The sequence below is a fragment of the Dromaius novaehollandiae genome, chromosome 9, assembly GCF_036370855.1.
Source record: "Dromaius novaehollandiae isolate bDroNov1 chromosome 9, bDroNov1.hap1, whole genome shotgun sequence".
NCBI lineage: Eukaryota > Metazoa > Chordata > Aves > Casuariiformes > Dromaiidae > Dromaius > Dromaius novaehollandiae.
The window spans coordinates 29395925-29423630 of NC_088106.1; the positions used below are offsets into that span (position 1 = coordinate 29395925).

The 27706-nt window shown below is 43.8% G+C and overlaps 2 protein-coding genes across 7 annotated transcripts; one reads left to right on the plus strand and one right to left on the minus strand.

The window, feature by feature from the left end:
* Positions 1 to 3875, minus strand: ANAPC13 (anaphase promoting complex subunit 13). 2 transcript variants are annotated; one of them, XM_064517074.1, is made up of 3 exons: positions 3746 to 3875; positions 2861 to 2986; positions 1 to 469 (listed from the first exon to the last, which is right to left on the minus strand). In XM_064517074.1, the coding sequence occupies exons 2-3, from the start codon at positions 2957 to 2959 to the stop codon at positions 344 to 346; spliced, it is 225 nt and encodes a 74-aa protein (XP_064373144.1). In that variant the 5' UTR covers positions 2960 to 2986; positions 3746 to 3875; the 3' UTR covers positions 1 to 343. The 2 variants fall into 2 exon arrangements, with proteins under 2 accessions (XP_064373144.1, XP_025956326.1); XM_026100541.2 differs by lacking the exon at positions 3746 to 3875 and adding an exon at positions 3282 to 3436.
* Positions 3792 to 27433, plus strand: CEP63 (centrosomal protein 63). 5 transcript variants are annotated; one of them, XM_064517069.1, is made up of 15 exons: positions 3792 to 3903; positions 6343 to 6411; positions 8143 to 8320; positions 9691 to 9786; positions 12085 to 12210; positions 13089 to 13202; positions 15650 to 15886; positions 16140 to 16285; positions 17084 to 17212; positions 17835 to 17949; positions 19847 to 20044; positions 20520 to 20606; positions 22998 to 23203; positions 23764 to 24073; positions 26845 to 27433. In XM_064517069.1, exons 2-15 carry the CDS (start codon positions 6368 to 6370, stop codon positions 27001 to 27003), a joined length of 2145 nt encoding a protein of 714 aa, XP_064373139.1. In that variant the 5' UTR covers positions 3792 to 3903; positions 6343 to 6367; the 3' UTR covers positions 27004 to 27433. The 5 variants fall into 5 exon arrangements, with proteins under 5 accessions (XP_064373139.1, XP_064373141.1, XP_064373142.1 ...); XM_064517071.1 differs by having other exon boundaries at positions 15653 to 15886; XM_064517070.1 differs by lacking the exon at positions 3792 to 3903 and adding an exon at positions 4489 to 4510.
* The last annotated feature ends 273 nt before the right edge of the window (positions 27434 to 27706 follow it).

The following is a 27706-nucleotide window of genomic DNA, read 5'->3' on the forward strand; positions in this document are numbered from 1 at the left end:
AACAGTAAAAATTACTTCTTTGATCATATGTAGAAAACAATTAAGATCAGAATTGGCACCAACTTAAAAACAAATTAACAGAAGATATGAAATAATTTTGTATAAGTAAAGAGAAACATTCTGATACCAGCTCGGAGGTTTCAGATAGCCGTAGTTGTTTCGCATTGATTACAGATGCACTTTAAACTGTGTTCTGTCACTGTGAGTAGAACAGTTGTTTGAACACAAGGCTTTTTCAGAAGCTTTGTTTCCTCCTTAGAGAAACTTATGACAGCAATGGTTAGCTGAAAAACAATTTTTGTATTGCCTTCATGCATTCACTGCATGAAATCTCACTGATTGGCTAGTTTCCTGTGGGGGGGACATTTTCATGCAGATACTGGAGAGCCAGATCTGTCCACTTCATTTCTTGCTCTTTCACGGACTCGGTTGTGCCACCATTGTCTTGTTCTGGTTCAGGAAGCTCATTCTGAGAACAAAAAAAAGGTACAATGCATTTCACACATCGTAAGCTTCCTAAAACAACAGGTTACTAACACTTCACACTGATAAATACATAAATACACACACGAGCCTGGAGGGTGCATCTGAACAATACACATCATACATATTGATCCAATTAAAAATATTACTAAGCTCTGTTCTGAAGATGACTTTTTTCATATGCATACGGTGCTTAATCTGAAAAGTAAATTGGTTAGCAGGGCCCTGGGGACTATGCACTTGCAGTGAAGAACAAGAACATACAGTAATACAAAATAAGTAAATAATAGCACAGTGCAAATATTCCATTGTTTGTTTGCAGTGTATTTCTTTTGCTGTTCAGTCCCAAGAATACAGATATTGCATTTACTGCAGCTGTTATTAAGACAACTGGTGCTGTAACATATTATTGTCCTATTGCAGGAAAGAAATCCTCCCTCTGTGTGCTGAAGTCAGGTGCGTCTGTGCTGTATCAACAGGGGAAGTCAGGAACCCGTACCAGGCGCAACACAGAACTGCTCAGGAGACAGTAAGGAGGAAGTATGGTTTAATGGAGATTTCATTTTCCTTCTTTGTATTTTTCGCTCTCTGTGGCTGTACTGGTGCAGTCGCACAGAGGGTGTGTTATTCTGCAAGGTATCATCTGGGCAAGAACTTTGAGTTCTAGATTTCTGGAAATCCCAGCATGAGCTAAATAAAATTCCTCAATCTTGAAAATGGCATACGATCCAAGCCCTTTTCCGTTCATGGGATCTCTGCAGAGAGCACGAGATCAGATACTCAGGACAGCTCAAATATGAGTTTACAACCATTCCGTTGGCTCTTTCACAGTGTTGCTGAGCAAGTCTCTTGTGAATTTGTGCTGGTTTCTCTATGTGACGAGAGCCAATCCTATCCCTGGGAATCTTTATATCCACAGCCAGGCCTTTCTGTTGGTAATCGATGTGGGTTCCATCTATATGTGACTGTAAGTAGCTCAAGGGATGGCTGTAAGGAAGGAAAGCCTTCAAGTCAAGGAAATTTGGGTTCTTGTGTCTGAGAATCATAGTTCTGCAAAATCAAGGCCAAACCATGGCAGGAAAACTTGTGTGCTTTATATGCAGAGACTGAATGTGTGCTGCTACTCCTTGCCCTCTCTGAGAGTGCTGCGTACCGCACTGACTGGATCGCAGCAGGGGCCCAGGGGACCAAAGTGATGGAGGCAACAGTCAGACAGCACACAAGCAGGTGCCCCAGCTGCATTTCTACCTGGGGTCTGAGCATCTGACAAGCCAGGGAGGGCAATGGATGGTCAGAGTGATTCATCTCCCTAGTAACCTTCTCACACAACTACACAGACTGAAGCATGCAGGCAGCTTTGTGTCTACAAGACCACAGGGAGAAAAGGACCTGGTGAGAAACCAACTCCTGTGTGGTCTCATCACTGCTCTGAGAAGGGGCCTGGCAGAACCTTAGCTGCATCTTCTCCAAGAATGTTGGCATATCATGACTTAAGGGCTAACGCCTGAACAACATTCGCTTGGTGAGCTGAAGTTACTCCTAGTCTGGAAGTGTCTCTTCGCTAAAAGAAACTAGTAGCCTATGAGAACAAAGCAGCCTGGGGAGAGCTTTCATGCGTTAATTTAGGACTATGTGAAATCCCCATAATTTTAGTGTGACTGCTGTGTCAGTGCTAGCCAGGGAAAAGCCTATGTATGAGTGAATGAGGAGAGGGAAAATCCTCATGTGCCTCTCAATTCACTGGTAGCTCCCAAGTGGCTAAGGAAGGGGATCAGTGAGGGAGATCTGAGGCTCTAACTGGGAAACCTGAGGGGACCAGAGACAGCTTTTCCCCCAGCTGCAGCTCTCTGGCTCAGTAGCTGTACAATGAGCTGTTTACTGGACGGAAGGATAGCTGCCAGATACTGGATGAAGCAGATGCTGGTATGTTCACTACTATTCTTGAACAGTCCAATTAGGAAGATATTTGATAAATTTTCAGCTCCTTTCAATGGAATTTCAGAAGGTGGAAATAAAGTATAATCAAGACTATTCAACTGTCAGCTTAAGGCTGATCCTGTCAGTTCCACAAGCCGGTTGGGCAACAACTTCAAAAATGGATAATGTGGAGGAGACCCTGATGCCAAACCCACAATTATGTGATGGGAAAGGCAGTGCAATTCCAAAGAGATATGGCAACTGGCCAGGGGAGAAACATCCGTGCCCTCACTGGCACACAGGAGTGACTAGCATATGGGAGAGAAAAGAGTCACATCCATCCCGGGAACCTCTGGTACAAATTAGCAGTACCACAAGCAATACTATCTGCCATTTCTTGGAAGGGGTTGTGAGAAACGCACCAATCTTAGCTCAGATTGATAAGTAGCAATTCACCCACCAACGGGATGGCCACATCCTCATACGGCAATTTATCTTCCCTCCACGCGTCGTCAATCAAGTCCAAGATTCGGCCGTCCCTTTGCACTTCACTGTCCATCTTTGTGGTGGGCAAGTTCAGCTAAACCTGTGGCACAAAGCAGATACAGTTCCAACATCTACGTTCCCAAGCGGCTGGAGCTTCGACTGCATGCTTGCTCTAGTTATTCTAGCTCTTCAATTTTTATTAAGCTTAGACTTATACGGAAAACCTTGATTTTCCTAAAGCACTCAGAAAGGGCTTATAGCCACAGCAGAACTACTTTGTCTGAAAATAACAGTGTCGAACTGCAGGCTGATAAGCATCAGAGGTGAAGAAATCTATAAAACTAGCCTATATTATTCGTTATAGTGGCTCTCATGCAGTGTGTATAGTTACCGACCTTTGGAAATATCCTTTGGGCGGGCTGGAGAGCTCCAGTTCCCCAGGCCCTCTAGCTCAGCACAAAACCATGGCTTGTGGTGTGCTGCCTGCTTGCTTTCGGGCCCAGCTCCGCTGCCGTAACTCAGCCGCGCTCCTCTGCCGAGCCTGGGGAAGGGCCCGAACGCAGGATTTCGTGGCGCACGAAATGCTGCCAACCCCCCAAATCCAGATTAGTAAAACGGGAATGAGCTACTGCGGGAACTGCGGGGGCTCCGGGGGGGGGGGGGGGGAGGGGGGGCTTCCTTAGCCCCCGGCCCTGCTTGAGACGCCACCGCGGCAGCCTGCCCCTGCGGCACTGCCCGCGTCGGTCTGGAACCGGGACGCGCGGTGCCGTCGCCCAGCCGCTCGGGCAGGGCAGCGCCCGCCCCCCGCCGCGCCGCCCCGCCGCCCCCGGCCACGCCGCCCGCCCCCCGCGCGCCCTACCGCGCCCATCCCCGGCAGCCGGCCTCCGCGCAAGCGGCGCGCATGCGCAGTGCTCGCCCGCCGCCGCCGCGTCACTCGGCGCGCGCGGCGGCGGCGGCGGCGAAGGGCGGGAGGAGGGGCGCGGCGCGAGCCCGCCGCGGCCGGCGGGAGGCAGAGAGGTAGGGCCGGCCGCGGCCGCCGCCCCCGCCCGCCGGGAGCCCTCGCGCCGCCAACCGCCACGGGGGCGGGCGGGGCAGCGGGTCGCCGGGCGGGCGCCGCCGCCGCTCCGGAGGGGGGAGCGGGGTCCGCGGGGTCCGCCTCGGGCTGGGTTCGCGCCCGGTGAGAGCCGCGGCGGCAGGAGCGGCTCCGGAACGCTGAGGCGGCTGCGCAGCCGGCAGCGCTGCGGCCGTTCGCGTCCCGCCCCGGGGAGGTGTCGGCCGGGTCCCCCCGGTCCTCCCGCCTCTAACGCAGCCGCGGGCGGAGGCCGCAGCACAAGCGAGTCCTCAGCGGTCAGGCGGCTTCCCTCGAAGTCTCGTCCCCGCGTCCAGCAGCTTTGAAGCACCTGAAAATTGCGTCCTAGCCGTCGGGTTTTTCTTTTTTAATGCTAAAGAATCCCGTTCTTCTCTCACAAGCTGTGTTTTCAAGGCCTTCTGCGTACTCTCAGTTTTCTCCCCTTGGCCGTTCTGTTGCTATGCTTCCTTCTCGAGGTGGGATGCCAATAATGCTGATTTTTTCCCCCCTCTTTATTGCAAGCACTTCCTTCTTCTTCATTTCCAAAAGTGACAGGTCAGCACTCAGTGCTTCAGCTGGAATTAATGTCAGAGATTAACCTTCCTGTCGTGCTCTGTATTTACTGTCTTCACTCGTTAGTTGCCTGTGTTTTGCACATCTTGAGTAGAGGTGTCTGGTTCGGAGGGTCTCCTCCCCGAGCCAGGATAAGCTGCTCGGTATGCCGGGCTGGCGCGTCGCGGGCTGTTCTTGGAGCCGAACAGAAGCAGGCGTGGATGCTGCCTGGCTTCTCGTGGCACTGAAGCTTTTAGCCTTGAACTTATTCCAGGGTCTCGTGAAAGGAGCTGCTGATGAAGGGCCTGGGTTGTTCTCCGTGTTTTCTTTTTGAATTGTAGGAGAACTTTTCCCTAATGAACGATGAAAGCTCTCTGCTACCCATTGAAAACTAATTCTGTGTGGTTGTGATTAGAATAAAATAGAAGAGCTGCGGCTGGTTAATGTCCACGGTGGCCACCTGGAGAACTCGCTTGGCCTCTGGGGAGCTGCTGCTCTGCTCTCGTCAGCAGCTCTGCCATCAGCAACGCAACCAGGAGGCTCTGCATACCGATTTAATTCTGTCGAGCACGGACAGAACTAAAGAGAGGCAAAACACTGTATCAGTATAGTTTTTTTTTGTCTCCATGAAATATTTATTTTCTGAATATGTGTGCTAGAAAATGCGTCTGAACTCCAAGGACAGGCTTAAATCTCTGGATGGAGTTTTAAAATGTGCTAGGAACAGGATGGAAGCTCTGACTTAAGTTAGAAGAGACCAAAGCCAAGTCTGTGTGTTTCTGAAAATCTCACTTTCTGTGACCTGCAGTGCTCTTTCGGGTGACTGCATAATAATACCATAATAATTTTTAAGGAAAGATGCTTTGAAGAGCCGTCTCTAAATACTTGAGAGATTGCATGGATGCTTTAGTAACAGAAGATTGTATGAACACCTCCAAATAGCAAAACAAAGTGTATTTTTGTGATCTCAGTCTGAGTTCACCAAAAGGGCCACTGTTTCATGGACAACCCACTGAAATAAAATTACAGCTTCGTGCGTTTGGTTCCAGTGCAACTTTTATTTAGTTTTTATTCTCTTTTTTTGCCTTTAAGGTAAACCTTTCTTGCTTTACAAGTGTGTGAAACTTCTGTGTGCGCATAGATACATGTGTTCATGACTTAACGGTCATGTACTGCTCCTGTAAACTCATGCAACTTATTTTCATAGCTTCAGGCACCAGAGGAATCTTTAAAAAGTCAGTGCTCTATTGAAAGAACCCTATTAAGCAACAGTGTGTCCTGAAAGCAGTAATGAGCCAGCCCTAACGCTCTATTTAAGCTGGTCTGTAATAGAGACCTAATTTATGGATAGTTTTTTTTCACTGCTGCTTGCTCGCAAGATGCTTAGGTTTTTGTCTGAAGCAACAAGTACCCAGAGATGGCTTGTTGGGCCTGGAAGTTCCTGAATGTGGCTCTTCCTCTGCAGTTCAGTCTGCCCAAAAGACTGGAGATCTGCCATTCCCAGTGTGTTGAGCTGACCAGTTTGCTAAAGTGTATATTCTCTTTACTGCTGTTTGAGTTATTCTGTTCATTAGATAACACTATTATATCATCCCAGATTGATGGAGGTGAATGTTTGAGTGTGTGCGTTTGTTTGTAGAAAGATCTATTCCTTTATTTGGCAGATGTCTGGCTTGTAAATTCATGAAGGTGACCACTGTTCTCCCCTGTAATTGTGCACCAGCAGTATATTAACTTCTTTTCTGCAGACTTCTGCTGTATGTTTTGCAGTTGGATGGAGCAGACTTGCTGATATATTGCCTTGGGTGACCTCTGGTTTTTGTTTACTTTCCCAGCTGCTAACGCCACCAGGATTTGGTGATGGAGGCTTTGCTGGAAGGAATGCAAAGACAAGGGCAGGGGAGGTATGTATGCAACAGTATACAACCAGTCCCTCAGACTAATTCAGACTAATTCCCTTTCTATTTAGAACCAAATCCTCTATTACTAGTCAGGCTAAACTTCCATTGCTCAAATAAGGTCTTTGCTATTTGTCAGCTTGTGCCTGCTTTGTACAGTGGCCTTCAGCTAAAACAGAAGCAAAGTCACTGGGTGAGCTGGCTTCCCAGTTAATCCTTGCTGTCTGATACTGTGGTCTTGTTACTAATTCTACATTTCATCTTCCCTAAAAACTTTACCTCCTTTTGTTTTTGAAACCCTTCTTACCTTCTAACACCAGGAGCAGTAGTAATTAAAAGTGAGTAAGTGTCTTTTTAAGAGCCCTATTAGGTTAATGAGATGTGCCTTTGCTACCTGTTTTTATTGGCAACATCTGATTATTTCTTGAGCATGCTGGCACTGTAGAGCACCATTCATCTCTGAAGAATCCTTCATGTTCTGTCTTGGGTGAAAGTATCAGGACTTTTGGATCCCAGAGAGACTGTAGTGCCAATAACAGGGAGAGAAAAACATTGTTTTATTTGTTAAACAAGCGTGAAGCAAAAGTCATTGACGCTGTTTTCATAGTTGTCTTTGAGAATTTGACCCAAGTTTACTGATATCATATATTTCTTCCACAAATAACTGGTTGCAGAAGTCAAGCTTAGACTGAGCTTTATATTAGCAGTTGCTGAGAAGGAAATGTTCTTGCTCTGCATAATAGCTGCTAATTTTTGGTTAACTTGCAGGCTAGGGTGAACTTGAAATTTAAATGATATGGGCTCCTTTAAGAACAACTTCTTTCCCTATTAAAACAACTGTCAGGTTGTGAAGTGTGCATATGCTCTGGGAGAACAGAGACATTTCGATCCCTTAACCTATTGATTTCCGTTTCTTCTGAGTGCTTCCTGTTTGACAGGCAAATTAAAGGGGTAAAGATCATCATAGAGTTCACTGCCCTCTAGGGCTGTATCTTGCAAGCCTTAATATTCTCCCTGGCTTAGCAGCTTGTGAAGTTTTAGAGGAGTTAGCTGAATTGGCCTCAGTAATTACTGCACCAAATTAGAAATTCCGCAGTCACTAGGGAGCATGCTGTCCCCAGTGGATTGTGAATGTTTTATTCTTCATTATCATGTTGTCATCCAACCCCCTCCACTTAGGAGTTTGTTTGCATTTGTGATAAACTTCTATTTTCAGGAGCTGATAGCTTGGCTATAAGATTTCTCTGGTGACTGAAACTTGGTATAAAATGTCTCTGCCTGGAGAGCAATTAAGAAGAATAGAAAATATGGATAAAACCTGTTCTCTCTTACTTAGATAATGTGTAGTACCAAGACAAAGGGATAAGTATATGGAGGTGCTTGTTATGCTTCTATGATTAAAAGGAAAAAAATCTCTATATTTAAAATGCGTAGCTCATTTATTCTGGCTAGGATTTAAAAAGCGTTCCTCGTTGGCCATTGCCAAAGTTAGGTCTCTGCTCAGTGATACGAACATACCACTTGCGAGGTATTGCATTAGAGAACTGGATGAATGCGTAAAAACTGTATATATTTCTTCCCAAGCTGATTTGCTTAGAGTGCAAAGTACTACGTATGCACGGTCGGTCCCTTAGTGTGAGTCAGTTTGTTCTGCTGACTTTGGTGGTACAGGAATGCTGGACCTGCGTTGGGTGGTGCCTGCTTTGGGACTTCAGCAAGTTCTTTTCCTTCCGGCAGTGGGTTCTTGACTTCGTGTGAGGCTGAGCTGCAGGAGCTGATGAAGCAGATCGACATCATGGTGGCTCACAAGAAATCTGAGTGGGAAGGACAGACGCAGGCCTTGGAGGCTTGCTTGGATGTTCGAGAGCAGGAACTTTCCTCTGCCAGGGCTGCTTTGGAAGAAAAATACAAGGAGGTACTGCCTCACGCTCACTGTTTCCTGGTCAGCGTGGTCCCTTGTGCTGACTTTGCATAGAAGTGTGTTGAGTTGTCGTTTCATAGAACTGACTATTTTTGTTTAAATACCAAGCCAAAACACGAGGTTAAATTTTGCGAATAGCTGCGTTAAGGGCAACAGGAACCTCTCTCATAATTGGAGGTGAGCACTAGAATTTACAAAAGCAAAGCAGCCTGTTGGACCAAGGTACCCAATTTGTAATTCAGAGTCAAGGGATCAACTCCCTAAGGCTTGATTGAAGTTCACAATGTGAATTGTCAGAGTTTCTACAGAGAACCCAGAGACACTGAATCTGGAGTAGTCAACAGCCCGGTTACCTGTAATCTTAGGTAGAAAAAAAAATGTACTGGTGTAAACGGGGAGGTCCTTAAAGGATTGTTTTATGTGCCCTGTAGCGCAGAATTTGTAGCCCTAAAAAAAAAAAAGGCTATTATATCTGGAGTCAGGCCACAGAATTTTTGTTCAGAAAGGCTGTGATTTTTATTATGTAGGTTATCATTGTTCTTATCAGTTGTGTTTTCTCACCATCAGAAACAAACATTTATGTCAAAAAATTAAACTGTAAAAGCATGGTTAAAATCGCTACTGGAGCATATTCATGCTTTTGGTTTATTCATAGGATTTTTTTTTATGATTATTTCTTTTAAGTCTATCGTGTGTTATATATTTATTGGATTGCTAACTTTTGGACCTGCAGTTAGAAAGGTGGCTCTCCTGTGGATAGGAGAAGGATGGAAAGAAGATGAAAATGAGTCAAAGGAGCATTTGAATCAATATAAGTGAAGTCTTCTCCATGAGTTTCAAAGCCCCACTTTATCCCTCTCATCTCCATGCATTATTTAGAACTCTCTGCTTCCTCTGAGAATAGTAAGATAATGACATGGCTCTCTTTTCTGTTGGTAGATCATTTGAAATCATGCCACATTTTGAAATTTTGAAATTTAGTAATTTAATAATTCAATAATTTTGAAATTTAATAATAATTTTGAAAAGTTTTGAAATGTATGTCACGTAAAAATAGCCTTTTGATACAGGACCAAAATGAAAGCCAGAAGCTGAATGGCTCACAGCAAGAGTCCAGAACGGAAACAGTTCTGACCACGACCTGACAAAGGCTTAAGTGTATGCTTAACCTGATTCATGATGAGTGACCCCGTTGCAACATGCACTTTTTAAACAAAATCGGGGTCTTTTAACAGTCACTTACCACTGTTGTTGTAATGTACCTGTGTGTCTCTGGAATGAAAACTTATTCCAGTGCCTGCTGACAGCGTAGTTTAAGTTTGCTTCTGCTGTTTTATTCCTTTGCCTTTTAATGCTTTATTTAGGTTGGCATGTTGCGTCAGCAGTTAGAAGACACGGAAAGAGTCAAACAGGACATGGTTAGAGAATATGAACAGCAGCTGAAGAAATTTCAAGAAGAGGTGAGTTTCAGAAAAAAAGGTTGTTTTTTAGTTCCCAGTTGATAAGTGATCTGACAGGTGAAGTACTTTGTGTCACTGTCATGGTTTTCAACCTTTCCATTCTTTTAATCTTTACGTTCTTACAAAAGAGAGCATTGAGGGTAGACAAAGTAATGTTTTTATGCTTCAGTAGCCCTGTTTGTCCTGCATTGGAGGACTTTGGTGATGAACAGACAGCTGCTGGAGTGGAAAGATGTAGTAAATGTATTGTTGTAATTTTCATCTGCACAAATTTACTGCAAAAATTTCCTATATTCTCCCACCCTATTCACCGTAGTGCTTATGCTGAAGTTGCCATGGGTACAGGAAGCGGCAGTTTGTTCCCTCAGCATTTCATGGAATTAAAAAAGAGTGATGGTGTAGCTGGCCTTGATCATGTAAAGAAAACATGAGGTGAGGTTGGTATGCAATCTCATCTGCTTTTTGCCTCCACTTACTCTCTTTTTTGGTGAGGATTTTGTTTTCCGAAGGCGTGTTAGTCTTAATGCACTCAATAGAAACTAAACATACTTTTTAAAAATAATTTCAGAGCTTTTGTCTCAGAAAGAGTTTCTTATTTACTGCAAGGTGGTACGTGCGCGAGTGTCCTGCAGGTGGTATAACAGTGTTCAGTGCCTGCGCCTTAACTCTTTGCCCGTCTTCACTTGCTTGTCAGTAACAGGGAGTTAAATAGCATGAATAGCTAGTAGAGCATTGACCTGCTTTCTCTGGAAGGTTTGGCTTAGTTCCTGCTCACTGTAAGACATAAGTTAAACTAATTTTGTAGTTTCAGCTTTGACGACAGAAAGCATCTGTCCTCGTTTAAAACACCTTACTACTCAGTGTGATTAACTGTCTTCATTCATTAGGTGTTCCCACTGGAATAATGGGTAAAGCAAAGTTGAGATGTATTGGCAGATCTGCCTAAATTTCTATAGTAGAATTATTTAATATTAGACTTATTATTTATTTTAATTAAAAAGTGTGTATTGAGGCCAAAATTGCAATGCATTGGTATTTTATCCACAAAGGATTACTGTAAAGGATGTTAACTTCCAATATTCCTCAGTCTCCTATTCTGTTCTTAGTACTGTTTGTGGGGAAGTTCTTCTTGCTTCAGTTTAGCACCATTACCACTACATTGCATGTATGGTGTCCAACTCGCTGAGTTTGTTAAAAGGATAAATCAGTACTTGCAGTCTTCCTGACTTGTTTAAAGCATGTTCATATATTAATTGTAAGCCTGTACATCTGTCCATTCCCACTGAACATGCCTAAGCACTTTGCTAACTCAGGGCTTTGGAGGACCTTTTAAGAACAGCAGTCAGCTTTTGTGACCAATGCATGGGACTGTGAATCATGAGGTCTTGATTCAGATGTTTTTTCTTTCACAGTCATTCTCTTCATCCATGGGCTTAGCTTTCTTCATGAATAAAATGGGAACAATGATTTCTCAAATTCATGTGGCTGTTTGGAAACTGAACTTGTTTCATGTTTGAGTTGGGGGAAGCTCCTCAAATGGAAAATTCTCTGTGAGTTGCTAGTGATTGTCTGCACAGAGGGTCGTCTAAATGTCAAGGGCTTCTTCCTCATCTGTGGTTCCGTTATGAATTCAGAATTCTAGCAGTAGGCGTAAAAGTGATATTTTCTGTTGGCATTCTCCAGTCACTGTGAAATGCATGGTTTATCTAAGCAGAAAACGACAGATGAAATAGTGTTGATACTATGTGTAATGGCAATGCTCAAATCTTCCTTCTCTCGCTAAGTGGAAGCCTTCCAGTTGCTCCTTGAGCTTCGCAAGCACTCTTTAGTCTTAAAGAAACTGTGTCTCTGTGTAGACTCTCCCTCCGTGCCTGCCGTGCGGTGTGCCCTGCTGCATTAATAAATGCACCTCACGTATTGCCTGCTGCTGCCATGGCTGGGAGCCACCTGTAGAGAGTGCAGTACCACGCTTAGCTACATCAACAGCTACACGTAAGCCTCCATCTTACCAATTTCTTAGTCATGCCTTAATACTGGTAAGACAGAGGTTTAATTGTAGCTGCTGATGTCATGACTGAGTGGCATCTTGCTCCTCCTTCGTACAACTCGACATATTTTGTGTTCATATCGAATATAATATGTTTATATAAATAGAAGTCTTCACTTGCAAACCATATGGCCTTGAATTGAGGGAACTGTTTGCATAGAGCCATTTTGTGTGCCTTCCTTCAAAATGCTATTTAATTCTTGCAGGGCTGGACTCAAACAGTGTAGTCTTATTCACTGACTTCCTTGCAGTTGGCCAGGCTGAGGAGAAGCTATGAGAAGCTGCAGAAGAAACAGCTGAAAGAAGCTAGAGAACAAGGTGCCAAGAGAGAAGAGGAGGACCGGTTTGAAATGAGCCGACTGACCAGGAAGCTGGAGGTACGTAGTTAGAAAGCAGATGCTGATCAGGGTTCACAGTACTGACTGCCTGGGCTTCAGTGAGGACTCCAAATACTCAGCCAGGAAGCAGACAGTGAATCCTGGTTTAAAAACAAAAAATCTTTGTCTATTCCAGGCTAGCGCTTCTCAACTGCTTGTGTAATAAAGGCTGTTTTTTGCGTTGGGGCCTGTAAGTACACAGGAGAACTTATGCTGCTGTTCTTGATCGTAGACTAAATAAAAGGAAGAAGGCACTGGAAGAATAATTAATTATGTGAACAAAATGAATTCCATGTGAAGAGGTTGTCATCTCACTGCTTTGAGGGGGAGGGAACTACATATCAAACTTCTTTTCAACTCTGTCTCATCTTTTAATCTTCCTGCCATGCTGAGCTCAACTGCACCCAATTTTCTTCAGCTGTACCCTTTAGTCGGAGCTAACAAACACATCCGACTGATGTAGTGTCCAATTTCTGGATCAAAGATGAGCATTAAAATTCTGTATTTCATGCTTGCCATCTTAGTGATTTCAATAGCAGCCTGTTTTAGAAGCTAAAGCCAGGCTGAATTGTTAAACCTCTGACAGCAAATTCGTGAAGCTAGCCATGAATCTGTTAGCACTTAACACTTGTAAACAGCAATAATTGACACTGAGGTTTTAACTCAGGAGGGGGAAAAATACAGCAAGCACAGTATGTGAGGGGTTTTGTACTGCTGAGTTGGTACATCAAATGACTGGCTAATGGTTTCCCCGCTGTGGGGAAAGATGCGTGAGGATATAGTGGAGGGAGAAAGCAAACATGCATATGAACTGGAAGGGGGCCATCTTGTCAACTGAATGGCCGTACCGCTCCCAGCCACCCCTGCTGTCATTGCAGGAGTTTCGTCAAAAATCACTTGACTGGGAGAAGCAGCGCTTGCTTTACCAGCAGCAGGTGGCATCACTGGAAGCGCAGAGGAAGGCTTTGGCTGAGCAGTCTGAGCTCATTCAGGTACAATTAATATGTGCTGAAAGTTTTTGTTTTGTTTGTGGCAGCAGGTGGGAGGGGAGGGAGGGAGGAAACGGGGGAGAGACTAATGAAATCTCTCAGGCTTGAATCCAGTTTAGGTTGCCATTGAAATGACTTTTAATGTCCTGCTGGAATAAGCTTTACTTGTGTAAATGCTGTATGGAAAAAAGATCTGGAGTCTGCTAACAGAGGTTAGATAAATGTCCCCTGGCTCTTCCCTCCCGCCCCGCTGCCCCCTTTTAACTTCTCGTGTTAGTACAGAAGACAGTAGGATGAAGCTTTCTGTAAGAGTCAGAGACCACAGCATATGACACCTTAAAATAACTGTTACATCATGCCATCTAGTTCAAAGCTGCGTACCTGACAGTAGCTAAATATAGCTTCTAGGCCCAGCTCAGAGGATGGTGTTTGAAAATAGTTTTCCCCCTACAACAGATGTCTCCACAAAATACCAAAGTAACAGCAATTTTCAGCCCCCCCGCCCTTTATTCCCCTCTTAAAGGCGAAGAGTAACGGAGCTACTGTTCCTGAAAAGCTAATCGTTTGGGGAGTTGGTGGTGCTGCGGCAGAGGGAGATGAATTGACCTCGAGCACAGCTGTGAAGTCACACTGACACAATCACAGCAGACGCTGATCAGAAGCTCTTGCTGGGGGCTTTACACTTAATGGGCTCCTGAGTTGTTCTTGAGTGGAAGCTCCTGCAAGGAGGAAGTTTGTGATGACAGGATTGAAGCTGGCTTTGACAGGGGCTTTGTGAGAGGCTGACACTAGTAAATCTACAAATGCAGAGAGAGTCTTTGAACAGAAGGTCTTGCTGCTCTGCTGTCTTTGTATCATTGATAGCTCAATTGTCTGAGAACAGATGTGTCCTTGGAGTGCTGGCTGGCTGGTGTGCTGGATCACAGGGGGACTCTCTTCTTGCTGTGGAGCAGAAGAACAGAAATTTGGGGAGATTTTTCCTAAGCAGTGTAGGCGAGTTAGGTGCATAGTTACAGCGAACAGACTGAATCCTCAGTTTCTTTGAAAAGCCAAGCATGAAAGAACTAAATTTGTCTCTTGCATGTTTCTATGCATTTTATATGCTTGGTTATTTTTTTGGCATGTGGTCAGGTTGAGATGTGTGAACCTGAAGTGCCTTCCTGTCCCCCTTGTTTCAGCTGGGTTCCCCTCATGTCTTTCAGTGCAGTTTATGGAAGCTTGGCACTCTCATCCAGTAACGAGCACCTCCATGTAACACCTGCAACCTTTAAAGTCAACAGGTGAAATCTGGTTTTCTGTGCTGCACTGCATGCTCTGTGGCTGCAAGTAAAAGATAGCTTAAATGTTTTCTTAATGCAGAAATAAATATTCAGGTAGTCTGGCACTCTGGTTTCTTGGGCTGAAAAAAGCTATACTTCAAATTCTTGCCCTTCTTGATTACATTTTCTGTCTTGACTATTCAGATAATGAAAAGGCTGTAATCAAAATTATACCATAGTCTTCCAAACACGCAGTTCCTGTAGTTTTCTCTGTTATGGGGCATTATATGCCAGGCAATAAATAAGCAAGTGCTGATTCTAAAGCTGACAGGAATTGCTACTCTTAGAAATTGATAGCAAAGGAGTACTCAAATATTTTGTTTGAGCCTTTAAAAATTATAAGGTACTACACAAAAAGGGTAGATACAAAGTAAATTTTCTTAGAAAATTATATGAGAGCTGGCTTGTTAAATTCCATCATTTAGCAGTGTGGAAAGAAATGCTATGAAATAAAGTATTGTGCCTCTAAATAATAGAGCATGTGTTGTTTGCTAGTCACACGTTCCTTATAACTATTACTCTTTTTTTGTTTTCTGTTAAAACGATAAAGCATTCAAAGCCAGCATTCTAGCAAGCTGTTAAAACCAGGTATTTACTGCATAAGGCAAAGCATAATTGACTGTTACGCTCGGTTCAGTTTCTAATTTGTTTGATGCCTGCCCTCCCTCCCCCCGCCACCTCTTCGTGCACTAAGAACTGCTTTCTGTCCTGGTGTGGAATTAGTGGTTGGGTTATCTCTAGCTTGTACATGGTACTTGCAAACCTTCTTACGTGCTGTCATCTCTCTAGGTCTAGTCGTGGGTTAATGGGCAAAAAAACTCCAGGCAGCTTTGTTCTTTGTTCATACTTGGGCAACCTGAGCTATGTGAGATCCTCTTTTCCCAGATCCTGTTTGAACCCTTTCTGGAGCTGGAGGGACCCCTCAAATTTATTTATTTTAATTCTATCCATTTTTAGAAGTTTTACTCATCTTGTAACCCTGGAACAGTGCTTCCCCTAGTTCCCTGAAAGGTAGTTTTGCTTATTTTGAGAGTGTGATTTTCAGGACAAAGAAATTGGTGTAAAATCCATGCAGTTTTGATGTGCTGTGCTTTCTGTAGTTTAGCTTTAATACAAACCAATTGCTGTTAGCAGACTCAGCTTGCCAGTCGGAAGCAGATGCTGGAGTCGGTGGAGCTGGCTAGCCGATCGGAAATCCAGCACTTAACCAGCAAGCTGGAGAGGGCCAATGATGCTATCTGTGCCAATGAGTTGGAGGTGGAGAGACTTAACATGAGAGTGGACGATCTAACCGAAAACAATCGGATGATTCTGGAAGATCAGCAAAGAGTTCAAGAAGAATTAAGGCAATCCAAGAAAATGTTAGAGGTCAGTGGAGGAATTGTTAGGGAACTGAACATAAAGCAGTGCCTGTGAGAAGTAGCAGGAAGGGTTGTCATCCCAGAGCTCCTGTCTCTTTCTAGAGCCTTTGTAGAGATTGGCCTCAAAGCTGACTTTGTACCTATGTGGTGCTCTGCAGTGATTCCAAAGGCTTCTTAAAAATATGATCAACCTCTCATCTCAATATAACAAACCAATTTGGTCCATCTTGCAGCTGTCATTCCTTCTCCTTCCTGCGCAGGTATTACAGGATGAGAAGATGGAGCTTAGAGCCACCTTGCAGTCTCAAGATGATTTCATTGATAGCTCTAAGCTGCATCAGGAACAGTTACAGAAGGAGCTGGTCAGGCTGACTGAAACTCTTCACACAAAAGAATTCCTCATCAGGTAGCATCTGTGCCTTATTGGTACTTATCCTGTTGTATCCACATTTACACTCCAGGTTCTCTGAGGACAGCAGCATTGTTTTCATAGAGCTGGATCTATATTGGTTGATATAGCGAATAGTGAGAAACTGTAAAGTGTACAAGTGCTTTGCTTCCTTGCAGCACTTGTCAAGTTGCATTGCTTTTGAAATCAACTGATTCTCAGTAAAGAATACGGATGGAGTCAGCTTTCTACTCTACTAGGTTTCTGGAGGCAGCACAGGCATTTTGGGTGGGTTCTCCCGCTGCTCCGGCATTTTCAGTTAAGTGCCAGAGGCCTTTCAGGACTTGATTCTGTACGTACTGATGTCAGTGAAAATTCTCACCAATTTAATGTCAGGTTAGGGTGTTGGTAAGGTAATTATACAGGTGGCAAAATCATCTCAGCCTTCCTGTTCTGCACTGGCAACATGCAAATGCTAGAGAGTTCCGATGACTGTGTCGAAAGGTGTAGGCCTACCTTACCTGATAGCCACGCCATTTCTTGCAAATAGTTACCGGGTGTCTGAGAACGGCAGTGAAACTGTCTGGTTCAGAGATGCCAGCGTCAAAATAGACTGTAGTCCTTAATCAGCCTGAATTCAAACAGGGAGCTGTCATTGAGCTGACATGTTTGTGTCTTCAGAATGTGCACAGGTGTCACCTAGTGTTGGTTTTCATGTATTTCCAGAGAATTATGAGAAAACAGTTAGGTTCCCTGTATTAGTGAACTCAGGCAAGATGTTTTTGTGTCGAGAGTGAAGCCCCTGTCTCTGCATAGGGCCTTGGAAGAACGCTTGCAGGAGAAACAGCTCTCTTCTCCAGGGCTGGAGCATCTACTCCTGCAGTTGGATGTTGCCCAGAAGAAGGAACAGCACTTACAGTCAGAGGTGACTCATCTTGAGAACAGGTAAGCTGACTGTTTACTTCCCCAGGATGCACAGTGAAACTTGCATAATAATATAATACATAATACATTGTATTCATCAAGTTAATCAGACCCACTGATTTCTGTAAGCTTATTTAAAATATCAAAGGGCTAAAGAAATCAAATGCTATTCATTTTGAAGTTTAATAGTGAGACTGTTTTGCTAATTGGTTGGCTGCTTTTCATTGCATACGGTGGGTGTTTTATTTTAGCTTGCTCAGGCTTAGCACCTTCATTCTTAATAGATTAAGGAGTCTTTGTTAGTCAGCTAGTAAGAACTAGATCTAGACCTTCCTCTTGAAATAAGAATTATAAACAAGTTTTCCTCTCTGAGTTTGTGGTTCAGAGTCATATTTGCCAAGGAAGTTGGTAATTTTATTATGGTAAAGAAACAAGAAACCACCATATCTACTAGATCAGATTCATCATCTTTTTTTGAAATGATTTTAGTACACAGACCCAAACAACTGGTAAGGGACTTCTAGGTTAGAGTCCAGTTTTTGTTAGGATGGACACTGGAGACTGCTTGGAAGATCAAAGTTTCTTCTGGCCATGTTCTCCTCCTTGGAGAATTCTAATCTCTAGTTTTATGTTTGGCATCCAGCCTGGTGTCTTCAAATGCAAGGTGTGTACAGCTGAGCGAAGAGCTGGCTGAGAATATCAAAGAGCTGCAGTCAGTGGAAGAACACCATAGTGACTCAAAGGCAGAGATTAAAAAGGTAATGTCTCTTTGTTCCTGGAGAGTGAGAAAGGCACCCATGGAGTCGGCCATTCGCATGTGTGTCACATGCTTCAGCAGAGACGGCGGTGCCAGTGCGCTCTGTTAGCAAAGCTCCGAATGGGATCAAAGGCCAGGAGTGTTGTGGAAGTAGTGGTATGCTGCAGGGTGAGGAGCAGACCTGAGAGGGTGGTTTTGCAGGTTTCTTCACCTTGGTGTGAAGCTTACTTCATGAGCCTCTTCCAGGCCTATCCCTACATTGCACAGTTCTCCTCTGCAATGTGGAGATTCTTGAATTACTGCTGGAGGGACTGAATGAGCAAAGATATTCAGGCCTGGAATCCTGGCCTTAATTCTGATGCAGGGTTCAAACAGTGTGAAAAACAGAAAAGGAGATGGGTTCTGCTGTAATATGTCCTATCACACTCGAGGTACGGGTTCAAACATATTCTAGTCCATCATGTGAGTGAGTTTGTTTTGGGCTGGACATCTAGATGTATATATCCAGGGTGTGAAAGAGATGGAGTAGCTCATCTGCTGTGAGAGCCTCACCCTACTGCTGTGTGCAGCTAAGGGAGGCAAGCACTCCAAAAAGCTTGGCTTTAGTAAGGGTCTAGATCAGGCAATGTGAGAGTTCTCACTGGAGTCCGATTAGGCTAGACACCTGCTTGCATTAAGAGTGAAAAATCTCGCTTTGAAACTTTCAATCCCATATTGTTAATGTACAGAGAAGCAGATTCTGCCAGGTGTGTGCTTGCTTACCTGTTTAAACAACCACACAATAAATAAATCTTCTACAGGCTAATGAAGAAGAAAGAGATTTTTTTATGGTTGTTTCTATTTTATGTACTTGGGAAGCACTGAGGTGACATGGTGATAAATCATATATATGTGTATATGTATGTATATATATAAAAATACATATATAGTATTTACAAGATGAGGCAGAGAGCCCTTGGTTCAATTTCTCAGAATGCTTGTAATTCTCAGAAAAATCCTGGGATGGTTGGTGCTTCTGGCTAACAGAATGGAATATTAGCAAAGGAATTATATTTTCTGCATGTTGTTCTTCATGAATAAACATGTGGTGTGCCTGCCAAAATACTGTGTGCCAGTCTGTTCCTCCCTCTCAAAAAGGATGTACGGCAAGATAGGGTAGGGAAAAAGATGACCAGAAGGATGGAGTGGCTTTTATACAAGGAACAGCTGGATAGAGTAGGACTTTACCAAGCTGGAGAAGAGATAATTGAGACTGAATATACGAAAAGTAAAATCATGCATGTCATGAAGGTAAATAAGGAATGATTATTCTCTCTTGTGATACAGAGACTAGTTGTCATCAGATGAAGTTAGGAAAACAAAGAGGTGTATTTTTACCCTGTGGATAGCTAACCTGTGAAATTTGCCGTGGGTAGCTTTGGATGCTACAAGTTAATACTGGTTCAAACGGTTGGACAAATTCATGGAAGAGAAGTCTAATCGGGGCTATTTAAAGATGCCACCTCTGGCTTGGGAAGGCAGAGGGGCAAACTGCAAGGGTATATAATGGAAGTACTGCTGTGCTTGCCCAGTGTTTACATCTTGCCTTGGTTATCTGCTATTGGCAACTGAGACAGAATGGTGAACTAAAGGGGCTGTGATTTGATCCGTTATGTGTCTCCTCGAGTTCTCCACAGCATGTAACTTGCATCTTGTCCCCGTTGGCAGTTTATGGTGTGGAAAAGGACTGAGATGAGGTGGTTATCAATCAGGAAGGACAAGCATGCACATGAGGGTTGTTACATAGAGCTTTTTGTTTTCCAGTACTTAGATTTCATGTGACCATGTCCAACGCATTTGCTTACTTGCTGAAATGTTTTTCAAAATCTCACGGGTGTTATGTGCGTATCTTCCTTCAGCTGAAAGAACAGCTCTTTCGAGCTGAACAAACTCACAATAGTGAGCTAGAAGGGATGAAAAAGGAAATCTCCAAGTTAATGCAGGAGCTGCACCAGCGGGACATTACACTTGCATCAAAAAGTGGCTCCACGTCAGACCTAGAACACCGGCTGAGAACAGAGATTGAAAGAGCAGAGAGGAAAGCAGTGGAGCACAGGGTAAAAAAAATGCATAATACTCTTACACTGTCCCTTTAAGGAGTCTAAGGGTTTTCAATACATCATGCTTTTTAGCTATGTTAATAGCTTCCTTTTGTCTTCAGTCTTAGAACAAAGACTTCAGAGACTCTCCTAGCGAAATCTTCCTATTTATGGGGTTTGCTATGTCTGTCTCACCTCTTCTTTTCAAACCTGTAACTGTTTGGCAGTCTTGCAGATTTCTTTGACACAGCTCATGTTAAGTAGGCCAGAATGATGGCATCTTTGAAAACTGAAACAAATGACTCTGCACAGTTACTTGCATGGTCTTCCTATAGTCTTGCAGGAGTAACGGCCCAAAGCTTCCTTGTAAATTGTAGTTAAGCTTGAACTGAGGGTGGAAAATGGTTGTAGGAGGTGGGTGGGGCGTGCATTCTGTGTTTGCGGGGGTTTTTTGTTTTGTTTTTTGAGCTTTTGTTTGCCTCTGTCTCTTCAGGTAATTCTGGTTCAGCTGGAAACCCTGAGGCTGGAAAACCGTCACCTCTCAGAGATGCTGGAGAAAATGGAGTTTGGTATGGTGGAGGTATGCATTAGGGAGCAGAGATGGGAAGGGGCTAGCATCGCGGGTCCCCTACCTGGGAGCAGTAATACCCTTTGTCCAGACATCTCAATGCTTGGTAGCGTTCAGTGAACATAAACGCCAGATAAAAGGGCCAATTTGTAGGGAAACAAGGCTCAGAAATACTGAGCATCTTGCTTAGTCACGAAGTATTCAGGAGAGATGCAGAAACAGAACTCTAATCTTGCTGTTCCCTCTCCATGGGGTCTGACCCCCGATTTTCAGCGTGTTGTGGTACTCTTCCATTTTATGCCAGTTTACCTTAAGAATCTGATTCTAAATTCCTGATGTCCTTTTGACCTAATCCAGAGCTGTAACTGCCAAGGGCTGGATTCAGGCAGCTGGAAACCCAATGGGAATATACTGTTGGAGCTTTTATCCTGTCAGAGCTGTGGGAAGGGAAACACTCAGTTCTTAATATTAGTTTGGAGTGGTTGTGAAATGTGCCAAGTTCTTGGGAAGCTGCTGTGTGGAAGTTTGTGGCCAGTGAGCTGGAGAAAAAGCAAAACTTTCTGGAGGGCTCATTTAAGGTTGAAGTGACCTGAAGATCATTACTCTCTGCTTGAAGTGCCAGGTGGTCTTCTGCCTGCCTGAGTTACCAAAAGCTTGATACTGAAGTGCAAACCAAGAAAACTGTTTAAAAACAAAAAAACAATCCCCACCCAACACACACAGCCCCAAGGCCCCTATGAGCCTACCTTGGGTAGGATGTGAGAAGGAGAACAACTTCTGCTACAGATATTGGCTAGGTTTTTCAAATGCACATTTGAAAAGTCCTTAAGTACAGCTGTGATGAGAATGAATTAAGCATCTCATTATAACAGAATGCGAGGAAAAAAAAAAGTGGGAAAGTCGCAGGAGTAGAAACAATGGAAATGGTATCCACGTGGCGAGATGGGGAGAAGAGAAGCAAATTGTTCTGAGTTTCCAAAAAGAAAAAAAATCACATTTCTACCCGTGGAAGTTGTTTGAGGCAGACTTGTTAAGTTGCATAATGTTTAAAATAACTCATCAAATTCTGGAAAGGTTTGGAAATGGCAATTCAAAGTTACAGGTTTATTTTTTGCATGGGTATCATATGGGTGAGATTGTGTGCTTTGTCTTCTGAGAGCTTCTTAGGCTCTGAAGCTAGGCAACAGCACGAATGAGTTTGCTGCAGCAGAGAAGCACGATTGTTTGCGCATGGTCACACTGCCCCTTGTAAAGGATACTTAGTGTGGGACAACAGACTGGAAAAAAACATGCTTTGACACGAGCTGTGTTGCTAGAAGTGGTAACCGACCATTTGTCTCCCTGTATAGTCTGCCATCTCTGTTTCCTCTGCCTCTGTGGTATTAACAAAACATTAATGCTCCTCTCAGGTCTGCCAATAGCGTTACTTATGTAAGTGCTTCTGAAACCATTCTCTTCATCAGCCCACTTAGTTTCATAATTTAAATACTACTAGACTTTTACATGCTATAACCTATAAGTTCAGGAAGGGGGACAGGTTGAGACATAGAAACAGTAATTGGGCAGTGGCACGTATTGTTCATGTGGGTGATTTTAGGGAAAGTTTGTCTCAAAAAAACAGTGTCAAGGAGCAGTTCTTTATCCTGAATGTAGAGGAGTCTCTCTTTCCTGTGACAGTGTTGTTTGCTAAGGCAGAATATTTCTCAAGGGTTATGAGTCATCCCAGTCAGGGAGATGAGTGAGCAGCCTTTGGTAGTTACTACTCCAGGCCTTTACTGCTTTGAGTGAGGGGACCTGGAAGTGTTCTTGCAAGCAGCTTTGTTGCTAGATCAGATGAAAGTCAGTTTCTCACTCAGCGTGGTTGCTTCTCATCAACAGCTAAGTCACTGGAGCAAGTGCTTCTCTGCGCCCATGGGAGCTATCTGGTGGAACCTGCTACTTTGGTACACTCCAGCGAACACATGTATCTGGAGAGTTGTTCAGGCTTGGACACTTTATTTGGGTGCCACCTGAGTATTCCCAGCTTTGACTGTGAGGCTTCCCCCTAGTGATATGAGAAAATCCTAGAATATAAGGCTGGAAGAGAACTCGAGGTCATCTAGTCCATCTAATTATTGCATGGCCAGAGACAGGTACATCTGAGTTATTATTGGTCTATATTTTTCTGACTGTTTTTAAAAACATCTAATGAGGAGGGAGACTTTCTAGGCCAATTAGTACAGCCTATCTGGATGTAGACACAAAAAGACATATATAATTGATTTGCTCTTAGAAAAGCCTTGAAAACTTTGCCAGTTGATATAGGATATGCTTTAAGGGATCACTTACCAACCTCTGCTCTGGATTTCCCTATGGTGTCTTGCAAAACAGAAGTTTTGACTTTAGCCCTTTGCTCTCTCTCAGGGAAAAGATGTCAGCCTAAGAGCTCTCAGAGAAGGCTATGCTGTTGAACTAAATAAATTAAAATCTGAGAACCAGCAATTGCAGAAGGATCTAGCAGAGGCTAGAGCAAAACTGCAGCTCTCTACTCAGGCCTGCCAGGATGAACCTGAGATCATTGCTCAGCAGATACAAAGTGAAGAGCCTGAGACCAGGGCTGTACAGTACAGGTGAGTGTTGTGTGACCCAAGAATGCTGCCTCCATGTGAAAGAGGACAGAAGGCAGGTGGACATGTGGGTTTCTAATGCCATGTGCTTTGTGTAGAGCATCTATCCCCAGCACACAGTGTGTATGGGAGAGCACAAAGGGCTGTTTTGGAAGCTCCTCTTGGGGCTTATGCAGTGCACTAGCGTTTAGTCTCGGTTGTTTTGTGTTCTGCGAAGCCAGCTGGCCTTTGACTGCTGCTGTTCTAGATAGAGAAGCAGTATGCACTGGTTTTGGTGAAGGGATTGGATTTGGCCCAGGTGGCTGTGCTCTTTTGCCTTGCAGTAATAGGGTGTGCAACAGATTGTAATTTTTGATATCCACAGTAGTAGGATAGTGAATGAGAGTTCCCTGGGGACTGGATATACATCCTGGAGTCCTGTGAATACAAGAGATAGCTGGTTTGGATTGCCAGGATTATCAGTAAACTGTATGTTAATTGTTTTCTCTGTGCAAGTTCTTACTGGAGTTCAGCTGCTAAGTGTCAAACTGTCAAACAGTTGTGCTTTCAAACCTACCTTCCAGGAGAGCTCGGGAAGTGCATGAGGAACAAACAGAGAAAACGCATCACAAGCCTGACAGGACTATCCAGCATCATCAAGGGGAGCCCCAGAGATGGAAAATCCAGGCTTTGCCTGCTGAAATGGGTGCTGTGACCTCCGAGACTGGTGAATCACCAGCCCAGATCAGCCGGAAGAACTGTGTGGAATCTCTTGGTTCTGGTGCCCTGCTGGAAGCAGATTCTTTGCTCCTTGTGCTGGACGGAAACACAGGTTTCACTGATGAAACATCTAGGCAGTCTGTCTCAAATCTTCAGAGAGAATCTATGCCTTTGGTAAGCAGTTGTATAGAAGCAGATGGTTGCTCTTTAATGGCTGATGATAAAGCTGAGTTCTCATCTGGCAAAAAGAACCAGGTTTTTGAATCTACAGTCTGGTCCTATGGCATGTGTGCTTATAGATCAAACCCAAACTAGGAAGAAAAACCACTCTTGGGTGGTTAATCCTTGAATGATGGGAACCATGTGATTATTCTTCAAAACTCTGAGGGTAAAGTCTTTCTGTTTGGTGTAACTGCTAAGCTCATTCCAGAGGTTCAGTATTAGATGGTTCAGTCTGTCATAGTTCTCTCTGTACTGGAGCTGTACATCTGTGTCTACAGTGACCTGCTTCGGTCACTTCAAAATGCTGCTTGGGCTTTTGGGTTGGGTCTGTAGTAGAGGCCCAGATACCAAAATGGATGTAGAGTGCTTAGCATTTTAACATACAGTTTCAGGGGGAATCTTGAGCCTGGCGCTGCGTGTCTATATTCACTGTTTAATGCATGGGGTGAGTTTGACTCCTCTGAATGGAACTGCAGTGATCAGCACACCGAACCTAGAGAGCCGCTTGTGCTAGGTGATGGGAAAGCCTGAAATCAGTGGTTCACTCAGCAGAAGCGGAGGTTATTGACTGAAGAATTGCAATCCAGAGTCTTTTCTAGAAAATAGTTGAAAACCTTGTTCCCAGTCACTGATCATACTTTTTTCATAGGGAGCAGTCTTGGTGCCTTCTTGGTCCTCTTACTTAACTGTTGAAGCACTTGTCCAAGACGCAGGAAACTTGGATTCAATCACTTCTTGCCTGAGAGGTTTAAACCCATGTTACCCAGTAGCCATTGGAGTTTCCAGGCTGCAGGCCGACTTGAGCAGGAAAGGGCGAGGGGGAATGGAAGAGGGAAGCTGAGACTAAATGTATGCTGGCATGTGTTACGTACCAAGTCAGACTGGTGGGCTGCGGTCATTCAGGGATGGGAGAATCCTGGGTACTAGTCCCTGCTCTACACATCTACATACTATCAGTCTTTGAAATTTTTCTCCTCTGGTTGTGTTGTAAGCAATGACAAGAGCTATTTTTCATTTTGTGGGGAGCCCAGAGAAGCCTCCAAGGCTGAGAGGCAGAGAAGCGGAGGCTTGTCAGGTTTGTAGATCTTGATGAGGTTTACTACCAAAAGTAGGTGTTGATCCTTTCAAGGCCAAAGTCACTTGTGGGCATGTCCAGAAAACAAATTTTAGGAGCCCCTATGTGTTCTAAATGGAAGCTCTTCAGACGGTGGGGCTGGAACCGAAGTGCTAACGGTTCTGCTTCAGGGCTTGAGAAGCTCTAGGACTTGATATTTAGTGGAAGAGAATGTGTTGCTTTGTCTTCTGTATGGTCTGAGTGGCAGAAATAAGGTTTCTGAGGAAATGCAGGTTGATATTTCTGCTGGTGTTGACTGAGACTCCCTGCTCATAGTCAGGCTCCTGCGTTCTTTAAATTTGGTACCCTTAGCATTAAGAGAGGAGAGGCCTCATCAGTGGGCAGTAAGGGGATGGGGGAGAATTGCTTGTTTTCTGCAGCCTTTTTTCCACTTTCGTATGTTCCTGTGGGTTGGTAGAAATCCGGAAAGCCATGAAACTCCAGAATTTGGAAGCAACCAGTTCCATTCTCTCGGCACGATGCTGAGGCAAGTTTCCTGTAATGGAAAGCAGCTCCTTAGTGACTTTAATTCACCTGCCAGCCCCTGTGCAGGAAGCTTCTCTTCATCTACTCTTAAATTAAGTTTAATTACAATATTGTTCTTGTAAGTTCAGAACCTGTGGGTGTTCGAAACCATGTGAGTAGCAAGAATAGCTTTTGTATGCAAGGGAAAGATTCTAGGGTAATTTATCGACCATTACTAGCTGAATTGAAGTGGCATTCAGTGGGCTGTGATGGGAGTTCAGTTTGTACTTCACACATGCGAGTGTAGCATAAACCTGTTATTTCAGGAAGAGGAAGTATTTCAAGAAAGATCCCCGGTGCTAGTCCAGTTTGGTAGTGCTTTCACTTCTTCCACTGGAATGGAAGACTTACACAGGGGATGTAATGATTTTATTTTACCCTCTGTAGTTTTGGCAAAGGCAAGGGAGGTTTTTTTTGTCCGTAGGAGACTATTGAGAGGGACATTTACCTATGATATAAGCATGAGACCTGAGTGCCTAGTCTGTCCAAGAAGGATGGAAATGGCACAGCAGCTCTTTGAAAGCATGTTTCCTTGCCTCTTTTGCTGATCATTGCTGTACTGTGAATCTTGGAATGAAAGAATACCAAATATCTACTATTTTATATAAATTTTATAAATTTCTGTAATGTTTTTTGGAGACAACCAAGGAATCTTACTATCTTCTCATTGTTGACTGCCATTCTGCAAAGCAGCTGCCTGGCCTAATCCTGAGTGGGACTCTCAAGCACAACTTCTAATGATGGTTTTACTTGATATCTTCCAATATAGGTGCTTTTGAAAATCTTGTCTGGTGCTGGCTGGGTTTTCCTTCGAGAAGTCTTAATCATGTCATTAATCTTGCCCTTTGAAAATGTTAGTGGTTTCAGCTAACCTTTGTGAATGTAGTAGATCATGAACCTGAAAGGAGTATCGTGCTGCTGATGCATTGCTCGTGTGTGTTGAAACAAAATGCTTATGGTCTCTGTAGTTTCAGTTAAATCTACTGTTTTGTCCCTGATGCTCTAATGGCAGAATGCATTTTGAAGCTTCTTGCTGGAGTTTTCTTTGCTCATCAGCCCTGTTAATATCTATGTTTCTCTTTAGTGCCCCATGCCTACAGCTTCAGTTGGATCGATAGCTGCAAGATATCTGGAAGAGGAAGAACTGAGATCCCAGCACATCCTGAAACGCCTAGATACTCACATTGAGGAACTGAAGAAAGAGAGTGAAAAGACAGTGAAACAGTTTGGACACCAGGAGTAATGTTTTTTTTTTCCAGAGTCATTGAATTTGAACGTTGGTTTACTTAAATGTCTTAAAAGTGTGAGGGGAAAGGTACCCATGAACCGGCTGCCCTTGGAGCTTGAGTGAGAGACCTTACCTCCCACTTTGAGCTGAACCAGCAGGCTGGGTGTCGAGGAAAGGAGACTCCTCTCTAACTTGTTTGATCTGATGGAGATTATTACACTAGTGGAACTGCACCTCCACCTTAAACCTTTAATTGAGTTGTTGTGGGTCAGAGAGTTGCGTCAGAGAAGTGTGTTTGTACAGTGACTCACAAAGAGATTGTGGTATTTTTAGAAGCAAACCATTTGCTAATTTTAATGTATTTAAAGTTTATTTTATACATGTAAAAGCATTGAAATAAAACAGAAGGGGAAAAGACCCCTTTGCTTTTTCCTACAAAGATAAAGAGTAGCTCTCTTGTGGCCTATGCTGCCTTCTCATCCGGAACTTTGGCACTTTTTCCATCCTTTCCCTTCAAGAGTAGCTATACTCTTGAGAAGACAAAGTATACAATTCCTCTTCCTTTAAGCCAGCTGTGTTTTTCCCAGTTCGTTTTTTCCTGTAGTAGAATTTCTTAGTATTTCCTGGTTCATTTTGCGACTTCTGCCATTTACTGTTTGTACAGTCTCCAGCTTCTTCCTCTTGCTTGCCCATTGCGTGAAGTACTGCAAAATGCCTG

What these genes read in the sequence shown, in the direction of transcription:
- ANAPC13 (XM_064517074.1), bottom strand. Translation starts at nt 2,959, where the DNA reads ATGGACAGTGAAGTGCAAAGGGACGGCCGAATCTTGGACTTGATTGAC. An exon ending in AGGATGTGGCCATCCCGTTG is followed by an intron (nt 470 to 2,860) that starts GTGGGTGAATTG and finishes TTTTGTTCTCAG; the next exon opens with AATGAGCTTCCTGAACCAGA.
- CEP63 (XM_064517069.1), top strand. Translation starts at nt 6,368, where the DNA reads ATGGAGGCTTTGCTGGAAGGAATGCAAAGACAAGGGCAGGGGAG. An exon ending in AGCAGTCTGAGCTCATTCAG is followed by an intron (nt 13,203 to 15,649) that starts GTACAATTAATA and finishes AATTGCTGTTAG; the next exon opens with CAGACTCAGCTTGCCAGTCG. An exon ending in GTGACTCATCTTGAGAACAG is followed by an intron (nt 17,213 to 17,834) that starts GTAAGCTGACTG and finishes TTTGGCATCCAG; the next exon opens with CCTGGTGTCTTCAAATGCAA.